The sequence below is a fragment of the Phacochoerus africanus genome, chromosome 8, assembly GCF_016906955.1.
Source record: "Phacochoerus africanus isolate WHEZ1 chromosome 8, ROS_Pafr_v1, whole genome shotgun sequence".
In the NCBI taxonomy this organism is placed as follows: Eukaryota; Metazoa; Chordata; class Mammalia; order Artiodactyla; family Suidae; genus Phacochoerus; species Phacochoerus africanus.
The window spans coordinates 75,090,269-75,107,445 of record NC_062551.1 but is presented as its reverse complement, the minus strand read 5'-3'; the positions used below and the strand labels follow the sequence as shown (position 1 = coordinate 75,107,445).

At 41.2% G+C, this 17,177-nt stretch overlaps 1 protein-coding gene across 1 annotated transcript in view; it reads left to right on the top strand.

The window, feature by feature from the left end:
• FBXO42 (F-box protein 42) overlaps positions 1 to 17,177 on the top strand; it is a 76,517-nt gene that overhangs the window by 23,538 nt on the left and 35,802 nt on the right. Inside the window, exons 2-3 of the mRNA XM_047792065.1 lie at positions 7,656 to 7,922; positions 11,580 to 11,696. Of these exons, the coding sequence (XP_047648021.1) occupies positions 7,673 to 7,922; positions 11,580 to 11,696 (367 nt within the window). The 5' untranslated portion in view covers positions 7,656 to 7,672. The remainder of the gene's footprint in view (positions 1 to 7,655; positions 7,923 to 11,579; positions 11,697 to 17,177) is intronic.

Below are 17,177 nucleotides of genomic sequence, written 5' to 3'. Positions count from 1 at the left end.
TAGAAAAGCAATTAGTGTAATTTATGTGACCAACAGACCAACAGGAACAATGATGTTTTAATGCAGCAAAAACATGTGATGAATTTTCAAAGCCCATTTATGATTTTAAAATCAAATCAAATTAAAATCACTTGTGGTGTACGTTGCAGGTGGTATAAATTGGAACAATCACTTTGGAAGACAATTTGACATTGTCTAGTAAAGATGTAAGTGCCTATAACCTACACCCACTAATTTCACTCCCAGTATGAACCCTAGAGCATTGTTTTTCACCCTGTAGCTTGCCACCCATTAGAATGAAGACAATTTAATGGCATTTAACCAGTGATTTTCTTAACTGATAAATACAATAGAAAATATCAGTATACTGTAAGGACATTATTTTGTGAAGCTTATTCCCATATGTGTGTGTGTATGTATATATGTGTATATATATATATATACACATATATATATACACTTATATACGCTTTAAGGCTAAATAAAATTGTTGTGTGAGTGTACTACATTTTGTTTATCCATTATCCACTGATGGACATTTGAGTTGTTTCTTCCTTCTTGCTGTTGTGATCAGTGGTGCTATGAACATGGGTATACGGATACCTACTTGAGTCCCTGCCTTTCAGTTCTTTTGGGTATGTACCCAGAAGTGGAATTGCTGGATCATGTGGTAATTATGACTCATTTTTTGAGGAACTGCATCCTCTTTGCCACTGTTGCTGCACACCTATATGGTTTTGTATGTATGATATATTTGGCTGTTAAAAATTAATTTTAAAAACACAAAACCTCCATTTTTTCCTCAGAGATGATCTTTTTTTTAGGTCATGTCCACGGCATGCAGGAGTTCCTGGGCCAGGAATCGAACCTGAGCCACAGCAGTGACAATGCTGGATCCTTAACCCTGTGAGCCACCAGGGAACTCCTAGAGGTGATGGTCTTACTTTATATAGTATTACTGTCTTCTCTTAAAATCTAAAAATTTAGGCTCTCACAAAATATAAATTTGGGCATTAAAGTTCTGTTACACTTTTTTTTGCTTTTTAGGGCCGCATATGGAGGTTCCCAGGCTAGGGGCTGAATCAGCTGAAGCTGCTGGCCTACACCACAGCCATAGCAACATAGGATCCGAGCCATGTCTGTGACCTACACCACAGCTCATGGTAATGCCAGATCCTTAATCCACTGAGCAAGGCCAGGGATTGAACCTGCATCCTCATGGTTATTAGTCGAGTTTGTTACCACCGCCACAGTGGGAACTCCTGTTGTACTTTTTTCATTTTATACTAAGCAAAACATTTTGCTGAATCTAGAATATGTGATTCTCCATATGGAATTTTCAGAACCTAGAATATCTTCATTGATGATTGGAAACCATTACATTTTTCTCAACCATTTAACCTCCTTTGGTTGCTATATATGAATATGGAAAATGGCCCTTCTTAAACTGGTCCATTTCTGCTACTATTCCGTGATAGTCATAAAGTGCTTTCGTGTAATATCAGCCATTACAAAGAACGATAAGAAAGCATACTGATGTACACCGTGGGGAAATACTTTATTTTTCAGTTTCATTAAAGGAAATCTTTCTTAGATAACACACTGATGAGTTAACTATTTAAAAAAAAAAAGTCTAACTGTAGCTGGTATCTGTTGCTAAATTTGGAATGCTTTCTAGAAACAGCTCTCTGAATTTACTTGTCAAAATAGCTCACAGTTTGCTAATAGCAACAGTGGTTATGCCAGATTATTCTATTTCTAGACCTTTTTTCGTCAAAATGTTGACTGTCAGGAACTAAGGAGGCTCCAGATTATGAGCTTCTGTTAATGTAGATAAAATATTAAGTAGTATGTACATGCGTTAAAATGCCCATCAAGGAGAAAATAATTTTGCCCTTTCGTCCTAAAGGTAATTCTAAAAGTGGGAAAGAACATCAGTACAAGAGATAATAGCTTGAAAATCTTTCCACCTTCATGCATTTCATTCTCTCAGATGCTACCTATTCTTTGAAGCCCAGATGCTTCTTTCTGTGTAACTAACTTCCTTTACATGCTAGTCGGAAGCCATCTCTTCCTTCCCTGAACTGCTAGAGCTTCTTGTTTGGTGCTACGGTTTGTCCTGTGGTGGTATCTTTTTGTGTCTTTGACTTTTACTGGGTTAATCTCTTTGAGAGGAAATGTCTTCTTTTTGTAACTCCCATGGGATCTACACACAGTATTTTCACTTTTAACAAATGTTCCACTGATATTTACTGAGTGCACAAAGTAAGGTAAAAATTTATATTTTACCATTTTTTACTTGTTACAACTTTTTTATTGGAGTAAGTACACTGATAATAAGACTTCGTCTCATCTTAGATTGGATCATACTGTGGTGTGTAAATCTTCATGCAACAGTATTTTATATTTTCAAGAGTAGCATTTAATGCTTAATTCCATTAGTGCTGCTGAGGTGGGTAACTTCATGAGTTCATAGTGACATCTGTGCAAGGCTGCTGCTTTGCCTTTGAAGCTTGAGAGGCCCTCGTGCTGTAGATCACTGTCTGCTTTTCATTCAATCCAGCTACACATTCTTTAGTTAATGTCCCAGTGCTTTATTTTATCATCATCATTAAGAATTTTCCTTGGAGTTCCCATCCTGGCACAGTGGAAACGAATCCGACTAGGAACCATGAGGTTGTGGGTTCGATCCCTGGCCTCTCTCAGTGGGTTAAGGATCTGGCGTTGCCGTGAGCTGTGGTGTAGGTCGCAGACATGGCTTGGATCTGGCGTTGCTGTGGCTCTGGCACAGGCCGGCGACTATGGCTCCTATTAGACCCCTAACCTGGGAACCTCCATGTGCCGCGGTTGCAGCCCTAAAAAGACAAAAGACACAAAAACAAAAAAACAAAGTTCAAGGAATCAGAGAGGTATATCCAGTCTGATCAATAAAATATCTTGATAGCATCTAGTGACATATAAGGGTAGGGTCTGCTATTTCTTGGGTATACTAGTGATGTAATTTCTATTAAAAAATAGTGTAAAAGGTTTTGTGAGTGGCAATGTCATTAAATCTTTCCCCCTTTGAATGTCTGATGCTTGGAATTCAAGGTGTATAGGCAAATGGTCTCTGCTGTCAGGGAGCTCAAATTCTAGTACATTGACTTCAGTTTGTGGTTTTTCCCAAAGACTTGGTCACTTTGGGGAAATTGAGTCTTAACATAAACGTGAAGGGTATGGGAGATTTCTTGGACTTTCATGAAAACCACTTTCATTGAGTTAATGAACTTACATGTGAAATGTTTTGTAGGGCTTCTTTTGGCATGAAAAAATGGAAAACTATTTCAAGATGCCTGTTTCCTCTGGGAGTATGAGTGATGATTTCATTACCTAATCATGGTCGTAAAAATGAAGGGCTGTAAAAATTAGTGCTGGGCGTATACTTACAGAGGAATTGCATCCGAGCCCATTCTCATTGACATCTTTGCTCAGAGTCAAGTTAGCAAACATGCCCTTGAGGCCGTGGGGTTTGATGCTTTTGTGTACAGTAAAACAGTTGGATGATGAGAATTGCCTGAAGCGGTGTTACCAAAGGTGAGTCCCTTTATTTAGGCTTGCTCATTTTGAGATGATTTAGAAAAAGAGTAACAAGTTGTTTTGTTGAGCCAAACAGCTTTATTTTGTTTGGGAACAAAATAGTAATATAAATAACCTTTTGCAGCCTTCATTGATTCAGTTTGTTCAGAAGTAGACCTTAGGCTCACAGACTGTCAAGATGTTGTGTAAGGGAACAATTATCTTTGAGATGCTATATTTAACTCAGATGTGAAAGATACAGCCAGACTCAAAGAATCTGTTTCTTTGGACTCTTTTCCTTGGTGAATTTTAGAGCTGAGTGAGGATTAAAAATATGAGAAAATCAATAAATTAGGGAATATAGCCAACAGGAGATGAAAAATGATAACTTGGGAAAGAGTAAGGGGGATTATGGAAGTGGTTATTCTTCCAGTAGAAAAAGGCACTTTGGGGGAGGGGCCAGAAAAAATTCAAATTGCTGTTTTCTGTGTAATGTAACTGTACTCTTTAGGGTAAGACTTGGGACTAGAATTGGAAAGGCCTTCCTCTAGCAAGTTAAGCATATGGAAAAGCAGTTCACCCCAAGTGGATGGAGGTGGCTAACTATCTAGGATCTTTTATTTAACACAAGTTATGGTAAACCTATCACAATGCTTCTCTACATTTTTTTTTTTTTGGCCACACCTGTGGCTTCCAGGCCAGGGATTGAATCTGAGCCACAACTGTGGCAACACTGGATTCTTTAACCCACTGGGACACAGCAGAAACTCCAGTACTTTTCTACTATCGAGGAATGGAGGGAATTGCTGCTGCTCCCCCGCCACCCCCTTCCCCCAACTAGGAGGATTTAGGTTACTCCCCTACTTCTAATTAGCCACTAATTTTTCATCATCATCAAAATTAGCAGTCACTTCACTGGGACGCATTGCAGAATCACGAGCTAATTTTGTAGATAAATTATATTGGAAGCAATTCCATGGATTTTGACTCGTGTTTTCCTTTTCCTTAGTGTGATTATTCTTCCAGTTTTTAAGATGCGCGTAATGAGTTTGTGAATTATGGGAGTGGTAGAATGGTATAGGAATGGGAGGTTTCTGTTCTTTGATCTCTCCCTTCCACCACCCCTCTTCACCTTTTGGAACATTTCGGGTCTTTCTCAAGGCCCCAAAGTGTGTTTCAGGATCACTCTTCTCTTCCTGTTATTTCTTATCCTTCTCGTTAGTGCTAGAGAGAATGTTGGAAATTTGTAAGGTGGATGGCATAGTGAATGGTCAGGGTAGGTGTATATGGTCCAAGGAATAGATGTAAATATGTATAAATAGATAAAAATATGTATAGATATAAATTTTATAGATATAAAATTTTTTAATTTAAAAATTATAAAATTGAAGTTCCTTTTGTGACTTAGCAAGTTAAGAACCCAACTAGAGTCTGTGAGGATGTGGGTTCAATCCCTGGCCTCGTTCAGTGGGTGAAGGATCCGGTGTTGCCAAATGCTTTGGCATAGCTCACAGATGCTGCTTGGATCCCAATCGCTGTGACTGTGGCATAGGCTGGCAGCTGCAGCTCTGATTTGACCCCTAGCCTGGGAACTTCCACATGCTACAGGTGCAGCCCTAAAAAAAAAAAAAAGGAAACAAATTATAAAATTAAAATTCAGGTGCCCATTTATGAAATGGCTTGCTGGAGTTCCCGTTGTGGCTTAGTGGTTAACGAATCCTACTAGGAAACATGAGGTTTTGGGTTCAATCCCCGGCCTCGCTCAGTGGGTTAAGGATCCAGTGTTGCTGTGAGCTGTGGTGTAGGTCGCAGATGAGGCTTGGATCCAGTGTTGCTGTGGCTCTGGTGTAGGCCGGCGACTACAGCTGTGATTGACCTCTAGCCTGGGAACTTCCATGTGCCAAGGGCATAGCCCTAGAAAAGAAAAGAAAAAAAAAGACTTGCCGCCCATCTGTAAGTAGTGTAGCTGCAGACAGTTGTTAGTCCTTTCAGGGTCTGCCTCAGCATTGGAACCAGGATCATGCTGTCTTCTCAGAGCAGTCCCAGCCAGTGGCGGTGAGCAGAGCAGTGATCTAGAGCCTTGCCTTCTTGCCCATACTGGCTGTCCTTGCTCCCAATGTTTCTGTTGTTCAGGCGTTGTCAGATCTGCACCATGGTCTCATGGCTCCTCCTGCTTAGTCCTACCCTTTTCTTCTCATAAGTGTTCTCCCCATCAAACCTTTTTCATTCCTAATTTTATTTAACATCTGCTTCTTCTAGAATCTAACCTGTGACACTTATATAAAGCACTCTGTTTCCTTCGTTTTACTGTTTTACCTCAGTCTTTGCATGAAATATCAGTGGCATGGTATAAATGAATTGCCTGCCTCTTTGTATGCGTTTATTTTTGTTTGGTTGGGTTTTTGGCCACTGCTATGGCATGCAGAAGTTCCTGGGCCAGAAATCAAACCCAAGCCACAGTGGCAACCCGAACTGCTGCAGTGACAACACTGGATCCTTAACCCACTGCACCATAAAGAAACTCCACCTGTATGTGTGTTTTAATTGTGCTCTTTCTAGAAAATTTAGGAAATATAAATAGCACAAGGATGTTTAAAAATATCCATAATGGGAGTTCCCTCTGTGGCACAGTATGTTAATGATCCACCTTGTCTCTGTGGGAGCACCAGTTCAATCCCCAGCCCAGCGCAGTGGGTTAAGGATCTGGCATTGCTGCCTCTGTGGTGTAGGTCACAACTCTGGCTCTGATTTGATCACTGGCACAGGAACTTCCATGTGCTGTGGGTGTGGCCAAAAAAAAAAATCCATAATGATTTTTTAAAATTAATTATCTCCACTAGAGGTAACTGGTAAACTTTAGAGAAGCGCATTAAGTATTCAGCTTGGTGAATTTTTCACAAACATAACACAGCTATGTAACCATTACCCAGTCAGGAAACTTTATCAGTACCCCAAAAGCCTCCCAGTGATTACCTTTGGTAACCATTATCCTCATTTGCAACAGCATAAGTTAATTTTGCCTAGTTTAAAATCTTTGTTGTTGTTGTTGTTGTTGCTATTTCTTGGGCCGCTCCCGTGGCGTATGGAGGTTCCCAGGCTGGGGTTGAATCGGACCTGTAGCCACCGGCCTACGCCAGAGCCACAGCAACGCGGGATCCGAGCCACGTCTGCAACCTACACCACAGCTCACGGCAACGCCGGATCATTAACCCACTGAGCAAGGCCAGGGACCGAACCCGCAACCTCATGGTTCCTAGTCGGATTCATTAACCACTGCGCCACGACGGGAACTCCCTAGTTTTAAATTTGACATAAGCATGATCATGTAGTATGTGCTGTTCTGTCTTCTTTTGCCCAGTATTATGTTTGGTAGATTTATCCATGTGTGTGTCTATGGTTCCTTGCTGTATAGTATTCCATGATGTGAATGTACCACAGTTTATCTGTTCTATTGTTGATGGGTGTTTGTATTGTTTCCAGTTTTTTACTCCTTGGATCTGTTATAATGTTTCCTATATTGCCTTGCATTTGGTATTACAGCTAGTTAAGCCTTACTGGAACACTTATTATCCTCTTAAGTGAATTGTCTTATGTAAAAGCTAAAAAAACCCTGTCATTTCTTATTCCCACATCCTCAAAAAAATTTTTTTTATTCTCTTAGGACCTACAGTTAGTTTTTCCGTCTGAGTTTGAGGTTTTGAGGTCTTGAATCATGTTACTGGCCAAGGGAAGCTACTTGTCACTATTCCCTTTGCTGTCTGCCAGTCAAATCCTTGGGTTAGAGGAGTTGTTAGAGATTTTATGGTTATACTAGAATTTGACTGTCATTCTGGTTCAGCAGAGAGAAAAAGAAAAATAGCATAGAAGCCTCTAGGGATTTATTAGATATTTGGGATAGGCTTGATATTGAAGTGGTACCTGACAAATTCAGGTGGCTCACAACTAGTGTGGGAAAGTGCTAAAGACAGATTTCATATTGATGGTCCAAAAAAAAAATCATGAACAATGATGTGCCTGTGAACAACTTGGATGTGCCTGTGCCTGAGTTATTTCAGAACTTCAGACAGTGAATACTGATGTTTGTTTCTTTCCCACTGTAGCTGTCAAGTGGAATGTCATGGCCAGCTCCTCGGACAGTGAAGATGACAGTTTCATGGCTGTGGACCAAGAAGAAACTGTGTTGGAAGGGACAATGGAGCAAGATGAGGAGCCCCACCCAGTATTGGAGGCTGAGGAGACTAGACATAATAGGTCCATGTCTGAGCTGCCAGAAGAGGTTTTGGAGTATATACTGTCCTTTCTTTCACCTTACCAAGAACACAAAACTGCAGCCCTTGTCTGCAAACAGTGGTATCGACTTATTAAAGGTACTGTGGAAAGTGGAAAGGTTTACTTATTTATTTAAAATTTGTTTGAATGATTTATTTTTGGACTCCCAATTTTATGTTCTCTTTTCTCTCTTAAAATTTATTGTGGTTTGGGAGTTCTCGTTGTGGCGAAGCGAAAACGAATCCGACTAGTATCCATGATGATGCCGGTTTGATCCTTGGCCTCCCTCAGTGGGTCAGGGGTCTGGTGTTGCCATGAGCTGTGGTGGAGGTCACTGACACAGCTAGGATTCTGAGTGGGTGTGGCTGTGGTGTAGGCCAGCAGCTGCAGCTCTGATTCAGCCCCTAGCCTGGGAACCTCCGTATGCCACAGGTGCGGCCCTAAACAAAAAGCAGAAAAAAAAATTGTGGTTCTAAAATTTAGTGTTAGACAATTAACAGTGTACATTTATTGGAGTTCTCTTATGGCACAGCAGGTTAAGGATCCCGTGTTGTCACTACTCTGGTGAGGTTTCGATTCCTGGCCTGGGAACTTCCATATGCCTGCTATGGGCAAAGCCAAAAAGCAATGAACATTTTCTCTTTATCCTGCCTAGTTTTATGAACAGCTTGAATGTGATAGTATTTAACCCACTTTGAGAATTCTTTTTCTGCATATTCTCAGAGTGATTTGGAAAATTGTGAGTAGAATAGGGGTGGATATGTGTTGACAGTAATAGCTAACTTTCATGTAACTTTTACTGTTGTCAGGGCTATTGTAACTACTTTATTATTATGATTATTATTTTTTAGCTTTGAACACGTGACATATGGAAGTTCTCAGGCTAGGAATCCAGTTGGAGCCACAGCTGCAAGCCTTACCATAGCCACAGCAGTATCGGATCTGAGCCTCAGCTTGCAGCAATACTGGATCCTTAACCCACTGAGCAAGGCCAGGGGTTGAACCGGCATACTCACAGATACTAGTCAGGTTCTTAACCCAAGGAGCCACAACAGGAACTTCCTATTGTGACTACTTTATAATCTATAATCCTCATAGCAAATTATGAATAGCTTAAAGTAGCTAATTGTGGCATATGTGGGATAGTGAAAGCATTTACTGCTTGACTTTATCTCTAAACAGCACAGGCCCTGTATCTTTTAGTTTTTAAAATGAATTTCTCTCCTTTTCCCTCCTCCATTTTCTAATCAAGATATCAACTTTAGTTAAATGTTGAGGTTTCTCATTGTACTGTATTTTTAATTAATAGCAGTTGTTTGGTTTCATTCAATTTTAGGTGGAAAGGGCCTATTTTTGAATGAAGATGACTGAGCCAGTTGAATATCTTTGATTAAAGCAAGGGTTGTACCAGTATTTTTCTTTCCTGGTGGGAACAAGACATCCAGAAATAGGAGAGAGAAAAACTTTTAGACCAGAATCAGTCTTAAAATCTTTTCATCAGATCAGAGTTGTTCTGTGAAGAGGAGTAGGGTCTTTGTCAGTTGCCCCAAATCCAACCTGGAGGGCCAGTAAGGACCAGCTGTTTTGGAATAGTTTGCTGGGTCCTTTGCTTATCTGCTCACCACTCGTAATATCGGTATGCATAGCCTGCCTATGTTTGCAGAGTTAATGGATTCTTCAGAAGAGATTGGCTACCTGCACTGTGAAAATAGATGGTTTACCTCTAAAATAGAGGTGGGAGAGAAGGGGTGGTGATCTAATCAAATATGTGAATTTATTCTTAGGTTTTATTTGGCATTCTTTTTTTTTTTTTTTTGGTCTTTTTGCCTTTTCTAGGGCTGCTCCTCCGGCATATGGAGGTTCCCAGGCTAGGGGTCTAATCGGAGCTGTAGCCGCCGGCATACACCAGAGCCACAGCAACGCAGGATCTGAGCCACGTCTGCGACCTACACCACAGCTCACGGCAACACCGGATCCTTAACCCACTGAGCAAGGCCAGGGATCGAACCCGCAACCTCTTGGTTCCTAGTCGCATTTGTTAACCACTGCGCCACGATGGGAACTCCGGCCATGTCTTTTTAATATTCCAATTCTTAACTGAGAATTTCGCAAAGGGATAATGATCATCACTGGAAAACATGTTCTGTGATCCCCACTTAAGGATCCACTAAGGCGGCATAAATTCAAAAATGTTATTTTTTCAAATGTAAATTATTGGTTGTACTCTTAATTCAACATGTTTCTCTTTGAGATAAGGTAATTTCATGTGTTGGAAAATAGATTACTCCAAAAAAATGAAGCCCTAACGTTTTTTTAATAGTTTGTTTTTTTAGAATATTTTTATGTTCCCAGCAAAATTGAATAGGTTTGTAGGTTTCCTGTATATCTTCTGCCCCTACGCATGCACAGCCTCCCCTATTTTCTTTTTTTTTCTTCTTTTTTTTTTTTTTAGGGCCAAACCCAAGGCACATGGAGGTTCCCAGGCTAGGGGTTGAATTGGAGCTGTAGCTGCTGGCCTATACCGCAGCCACAGCAATGTGGGATCTGAGCCACATCTGTAACCTACACCACAGCTTATGGCAATGCCAGATCCTTAACCCACTGAGTGAGGCCAGGGATCAAACCCGCGTCCTCGTGGACACTAGTTGGGTTTGTTAGCCACTGAACCATAATGGGAACTCCCCTCCCCTATTTTCAACATCTCTCACCTGAGTGGAACATTTCTTAAAATTGATGACTTTGTGTTGATATATCATTGTCACTCAAAGTCTATAGTTTCCATTAGGGTTCATGCTTGGTGTACATTCTGTGAGTTTGGACAAATTTATAAAATTATATATATCCACCATTATAGTAAAAACTCTTTAAAAAAAAAACTGCTTTCCTTGGTAAATTCTTCATTTTATAATCCACTGTCATCTAATTATTATCTCCTTGTTTAAGGTGGAGAATACTTGATTGCCATGGTCTGTGTTTGTTTATTTATTTTGTTTTTTTCGGGCTATATCTGTGGCATGTGAAAGTTCCCAGGCTAAGGGTCAAATTGGAGCTGTAGCTGCCAGCTTATGCCACAGTAACCACAACATGGCATCCAAGCTGCTTCTGTGACCTACACCACAGCTCATGGCAATGCCAGATCCTTAACCCACTGAACAAGGCCAGGGATCCAACCCGTGACCTCTGGATACTAGTATACTATAGATATTTACTGAATGGCTGTTATATTCCAGAGACTGTTTACCAAACATTTTCTCAAGAAGTTAAATTATCTCCCAGCCCCTTTGCTATGGAGTAAATAGCACCAGTTATTTTGATGTGTTGCCTCATGATATGACATAAAGGGGAGAAGAGTTATAAAGTGTGAGCTGATTTTGTAACCATGAGCGAATCACTTAACCTTGGTAAAATGAAATTTGGTCTTCTAGTTTTGAAATTCTTTGATTCTGTTTTCTGTCTTTGAAGAGTCTTATAAAAAGTGATAAGGCAATTAATAGATGCACTTTTTAAAGATTTACTTATTGAAGTATAGTCGGTTTCCACCGTTGTGTTAATTTCTGCTGTACAGAAAAGTGATGCAGTTGCACATTTGTAGATAATCTTTTTCATATTTTCCATTATGATTTATTAGAGTATATTGAATAAAGTTCCATGTGTATAGTAGGACCTTGTTGTTTATCCATTAATAGATACAGTTTTAGTAATTTGATTTGCAAGTGAAGAGTCCAGGCTGAGGTATTTGTTATTTCTGTCTTTAGGTGTAGCCCACCAGTGTTATCATGGTTTCATAAAGGCTGTTCAGGAAGGAAACATTCAGTGGGAGAGTCGGACTTACCCTTATCCTGGAACCCCAATCACTCAGCGGTTCTCACACAGTAAGTATTTACTGTGAAAGCAGATCTCATCCTGCTTCCAGGATGGTCACGTTTCCAAAAACTACTTTGGAGGCTTATGTTTTCTCTGACTTTTTAATGAAGAAAATGTAAAATGAAGGTTTATATTAATTTTATAATCAGAATTAGGGAAGATGAGCCTCAATAAATTATAAGCATTGTGGCATAATTTTATATTCTGCTTTTTTTTTTTTTTTTTGGTCTTTTTGCCTTTTCTAGGGCCCCTCCCAAGGGATATGGAGGTTCCCAGGCTAGGGGTCTAAACGGAGCTGTAGTCGCCGGCCTACACCACAGCCACAGCAACGTGGGATCCGAGCCGCGTCTGCAACCTACACCACAGCTCACGGCAACGCTGGATCCTTTAACCCACTGAGCAAGGCCAGGGACCGAACCCGCCACCTCATGGTTCCTAGTCGGATTCGTTAACCACTGCGCCACAACGGGAACTCCTATATTCTGCTTTTTCATTGGATTTTTCTAGTATCTCTGCTCCAAAGAGGTCAAGATGTTATGCTTAGACTTTTAAACATCTGGCAGCATGTAAGAGGAAAACAAGGGAAGGCTTATGTCAGGGAAAGGAGAGCCTGCTTTGGGAGTAGGCAGAATGAGCACTAAGTCTTACAGTAACTCTTTATATTAACATAGTGTATGTTCAGCAAACACTACGTTTTATTTTGGGTGTTTTTTGGTTTTTGGTTTTTGTTTTTTTGTCTTTTTAGGGATGTACCCACAGCACATGAAAGTTCTCAGGCTAGGGTTTGAATCAGAGCTGTAGTTGCCAGCCTATGCCACAGCCACAGCAATGCCAGATCCTTAACCTACTGAGCAAGGTCAGGGATCCAACCCGCGTGCTCATGGATGCTAGTCGAGTTTGTTACCACTGAGCCTCCATGGGAACTCCAGCAAACACTGAATTTGACTAGGTCACACAAAAATTTTGAACATGAAGGGTATTGATTATAAAATGCAAATTTATGTAGTAAAATTATAAGGGAAATGTTCTGGCAGGTAGACGTAAAGTTTATTTATTCTGGAATTAACTCTCCGTTTTAATTGATTTTTGTAGATCCCATTTAATTGTTAGTGATGTATATCCCTCTATCAGAGTGAGACTAAGATGTGGTATATCTTAGGCCAGTGAACATGTATTTATTGATAGTTTTGCATAAAGAAAGCTCATTGAGAGGAAGAGCAAGCCTCTTAGAAAGTTCTCAGAGTTATGGCTTTAGTTCTATTACTTCCTTGCTCAGAAACCTTCAGTATCTGTCCAATGCCTATAAGATAAAAGCTAAACTTAGTCTTATATTTAAAACCTTCTTTGACTTACTTCTAAATTAACCACTTCATCTTCCAGCTTTTCCCGAGAGCTCTCCTCTTTCGTTACTTTGCTGTACTCGTTTCTCCTTCCCTGGAGTATCCCCATCTAGCTGAAGCCTGCTTCTCCATGAAAATTCAGCTGAAGTTCTAGCCCACTGAAAATTTTTTCTGTTCTTAGCTTATGTTGTTTGGAATTCTAATTTGGCACTAAACTCACACTGTCTTTCATTGTTAGCTTATCTGTGTATCCTTTTTTTTTTAAGCCATATTTTGAACTCTTGAAGGGAAGGAGCTTTATTGATTATTCATGTTGCATAAAAGTTACCTGCAAAGTTAGCAGTTAAAACAACATTATCTCACTGAGTACCTGAGGATCAGGAGTTTGGGAGTGGCTTAGCTGGGAGGTCTGGCTCAGGGTCTGTCCTGCGATTGCAGTCAGTCTGTCAGTCAGAGTGTAGTTACCTAAAGGCTTGGGGAATCTGCTAACAGGCTCACTCAGCAACTGTTGACAGGAGACTCGGTTTTTACTACATGGACCCCTCTATAGAGATGCTCATAACTTGGCAGCTGGCTTCCCACAAAAAGAATAATCTGAGAGAGAGAGACAGAGACAGGCACCAAGGTGGATGGCAACCATAATCTCTTTTATAACTTAGTCTCTGGAGTGAATGCCATCTTTTCTGCTCTATTCTGTGGGTCACACAGGGGTTGACCAAGAGTGTAAATACCAGGAAGTGAGGATCATTGGAGACCTCTTAGAGGTTGACTCCCCCAGACCATATGCTGTACTGTTACACCCAGAGGAGACTTCAGTAAGTAAGGATAACTCATCATCATCTCTGAATTGGCTCTGAATAGATCAAAGGATCAGGCCACACTGGTTGCTGGGTTTTCAGTTCTCTCGGGGAGCTGTTTTTTTGTGGGGCGGGGAGGCGGGGTGTTGGTTGGTTTGTTTTTTTGTCTTTTTAGGCCGCACCTGTGGCATGTGGAGGGTCCCAGGCTAGGGGTTGACTTGGAGCTCTAGCTGCCGGCCTGTACCACAGCCACAGCAACATGGGATCTGAGGCACGTCTGCGACCTATACCATAGCTCACGGCAACGCCGGATCCTCAACCCACTGAGCAAGTCCAAGGATCACACCCACTTCCTCATGAATGCCAGTTGGGTTTGCTAACCGCTGAGCCACGACGGGAACTCTTCGGCGAGCTGTTTTTACTTGTGCTGTTCTAAACTTGGAGCAGTAGATCTCAAAGTGAGATTCTAGGACTTTGAGGGTAGAGGGCATCTCTGAGACTCCTTTGGGGATCTTTGAAGCGAGAACTGGCATAGTTGTTTGTTTTAAATTGTGAGTGTGTGGTGGTGACAAGCACAGTGATCACTAGAGTGGTAAAGTGCCCTTACCTTGATTCCTCACAGGCTGCAGCAGTTATGCCCAGCGTCACTTTTGCACTGTTTTTTTTTTCTTTTTTTTGTCTTTTTGCCTTTTCTAGGGCTGCACCCGTGGCATGTGGAGGTTCCCAGGCTAGGGGTCTAATCGGAGCTGTAGCCACTGGCCTACACCAGAGCCATACATAGCAATGCGGGATCCGAGCCGCATCTGCAAGCTACACCACAGCTCACGGCAACGCCGGATCCTTAACCCACTGAGCAAGGCCAGGGACCGAACCCACAACCTCATCGTTCCTAGTCGGATTCGTTAACCACTGCGCCACGATGGGAACTCCCACTTTTACACTATTAGTGCAAATGTCAGCACAGTGAAAAAAACAGTTATTACATTGACGATGACTACTACTAGCACTACTACTTTCTTCTTTTTCCTTTTATTGTTAGTATTATTATTATAAAAATAATTTTGAGATTTCCCTTGTGGTGCAGCAGGTTAAGGATCCTGTGTTGTCCCTGTAGTGACTTCTACCTGCTGGAAGCATGGCCAAATTTTTTTTTTTTTTTGTCTTTTTGCTATTTCTTTGGGCCGCTCCCGCGGCATATGGAGGTTCCCAGGCTAGGGGTCCAATCGGAGCTGTAGCCACCGGCCTACGCCAGAGCCACAGCAACGCGGGATCCGAGCCACGTCTTCGACCTATACCACAGCTCACGGCAACGCCAGATCGTTAACCCACTGAGCAAGGGCAGGGACCGAACCCGCAACCTCATGGTTCCTAGTCGGATTCGTTAACCACTGCGCCATGACGGGAACTCCCCCCAAATTTTTTTTGAAGGAGAGTCTCACATGTTTTTAGGACTCCACAGATCACACTTTGATAATTATTGCGATAGAAGGTAAGTGAAGCCTTGCTGAGAATATTTAATGAAATTACAAGAGGATCCATGTTAGGTCCAGTATTTATTGTTGAGGGAAAGATAACTTTAGTTACCTACAGATAATTAGAATAAGAAGTAGAGACAAGGTTTCTAAAGACTGAAGACTTTTTTAGGATGATGTTTTGAAATAAGTAGTTTTAGAGTCCCGAGTGAGAGAAATCAAATGAATCTGGGTGAAATAGAAACAAGAATACCAAATAGGGATGAATAATTATCGTAGCAACAGGTCCTCTCTCTTTCTCTCTCTCTCTCTCTCTTTCTTTTCTCCCTCTCTCCTTTCCTTTCCTTTTTTTTATTCTTTTGTTCTTTTTTGGCCACCCCATGGCATATGGAGTTCCCAGGACAGGGATCAGATCCAAGCCAAAGTTTCAACCTACACAGCTGTTTCAGCAATGCCAGATCCTTTAACCCAGTGTGCCAGGCTGGGAATTGAACCTGCATCCTGGCCCTGCAGAGCTGCTGCCGAATTCCACTGTGTCAAAAATATTTTTCAGTTACCTAGCTTTTGAAAAGAGTATTACCACACAATAGAGGCAGGTTTTTGAGGGGGAAGTGGAAGGGATTAGTACTGTAAGCTCACGGAAGTTCAGAGGTTGGTGAGTTTTGATTCTTGTTCTTGCTTAAAGTTTTTTTTCATGTCTTGGAGTTCCCGCGTGACGCAGTGGAAACAAATCCAACTAGGAACCACGAGGTTGCAGGTTCAATCCCTGGTCTCCCTCAGTGGGTTAAGGATCCGGCGTTGCCATGAGCTGTGGTGTAGGTTGCAGACGCAGCTCGGATCTGGTGTTGCTGTGGCTCTGGTGTAGGCTGGCAGCAGTAGCTCCGATTCGACCCCTAGCCTAGGAACCTCCATATGCCATGGGCGTGGCCCCCAAAAGACAAAAAATAAAAAATAAAAAAAAATTTTTTTCATATCTTTACTTGAAATGCAAGAAAAGTTGCCATAAATTTTTTTTAATGGTGTCTCTATATCTCATTGTCTTTTGTTGTGTCTTTTCTGTCTTTTGTTTCCTTCCATCTGTCTCTACATGCTCTCTAACTGGCAAGGGAAGAGGATTGTTACAGAGAATGGACAGTTTTCAAAATAGATTGAAAACAGGAATTCCATTAATTTCTTTCCTTAGCTTCTTCAACTTCCAACTCTATTTCTCCCTTGAGCTCTATTTTATTCCAAACCTATCTTATGTTGAGCTTGAGGTTGACATTTCTAGTTCTTTGCTCATATTGCCACAGATGTACACAGATGTTTCGTATTTAGTTAGCTAAAAGTAGAATTCAGTAGTTTCCCCTAGATTTTCTCTCCTCCCTAAATTAGTTAATGGCATTATCATTCTTTCAGTTATACAAGCTTGAAATCTTAGATTCATTCTCAGTTCCTCTCCCTTGACAACAAAAGTCATGTTGATTCTGTTCTATCTCTGCAGTCTCTCATATCTACACTCTTTCCCCTCATTGCTCTCACATCTATGATTGAATCATTCCATCTCTCCTAAATCTTTCTAACTGGTCTTGTTTTTCTTCTCTCTTTATCTGAACCTGGACTCCACACTGTTGGCAGCCATCTCTGAAACCAGGGACAGTGCCACTTCCTAAGGCATTTGGAAATTTGTATGGTCATTGTGTATTGTTTTGACTGGAAAATGCTACAGGCAGTTAGTAGGCAAGGTTAGCAGTAGGTTGCTAAGTGTCCTGCAAGGATGATCTTGCACACAAAGAATTGACCTGCCCAAAACGACAGGAGCCCCTGTGGGGAAACACTGCAAATCTGAAACCAAAAACCAGACTTGTCATTCCTCTGCCAAAAAGCCTCAGGCTTACTGC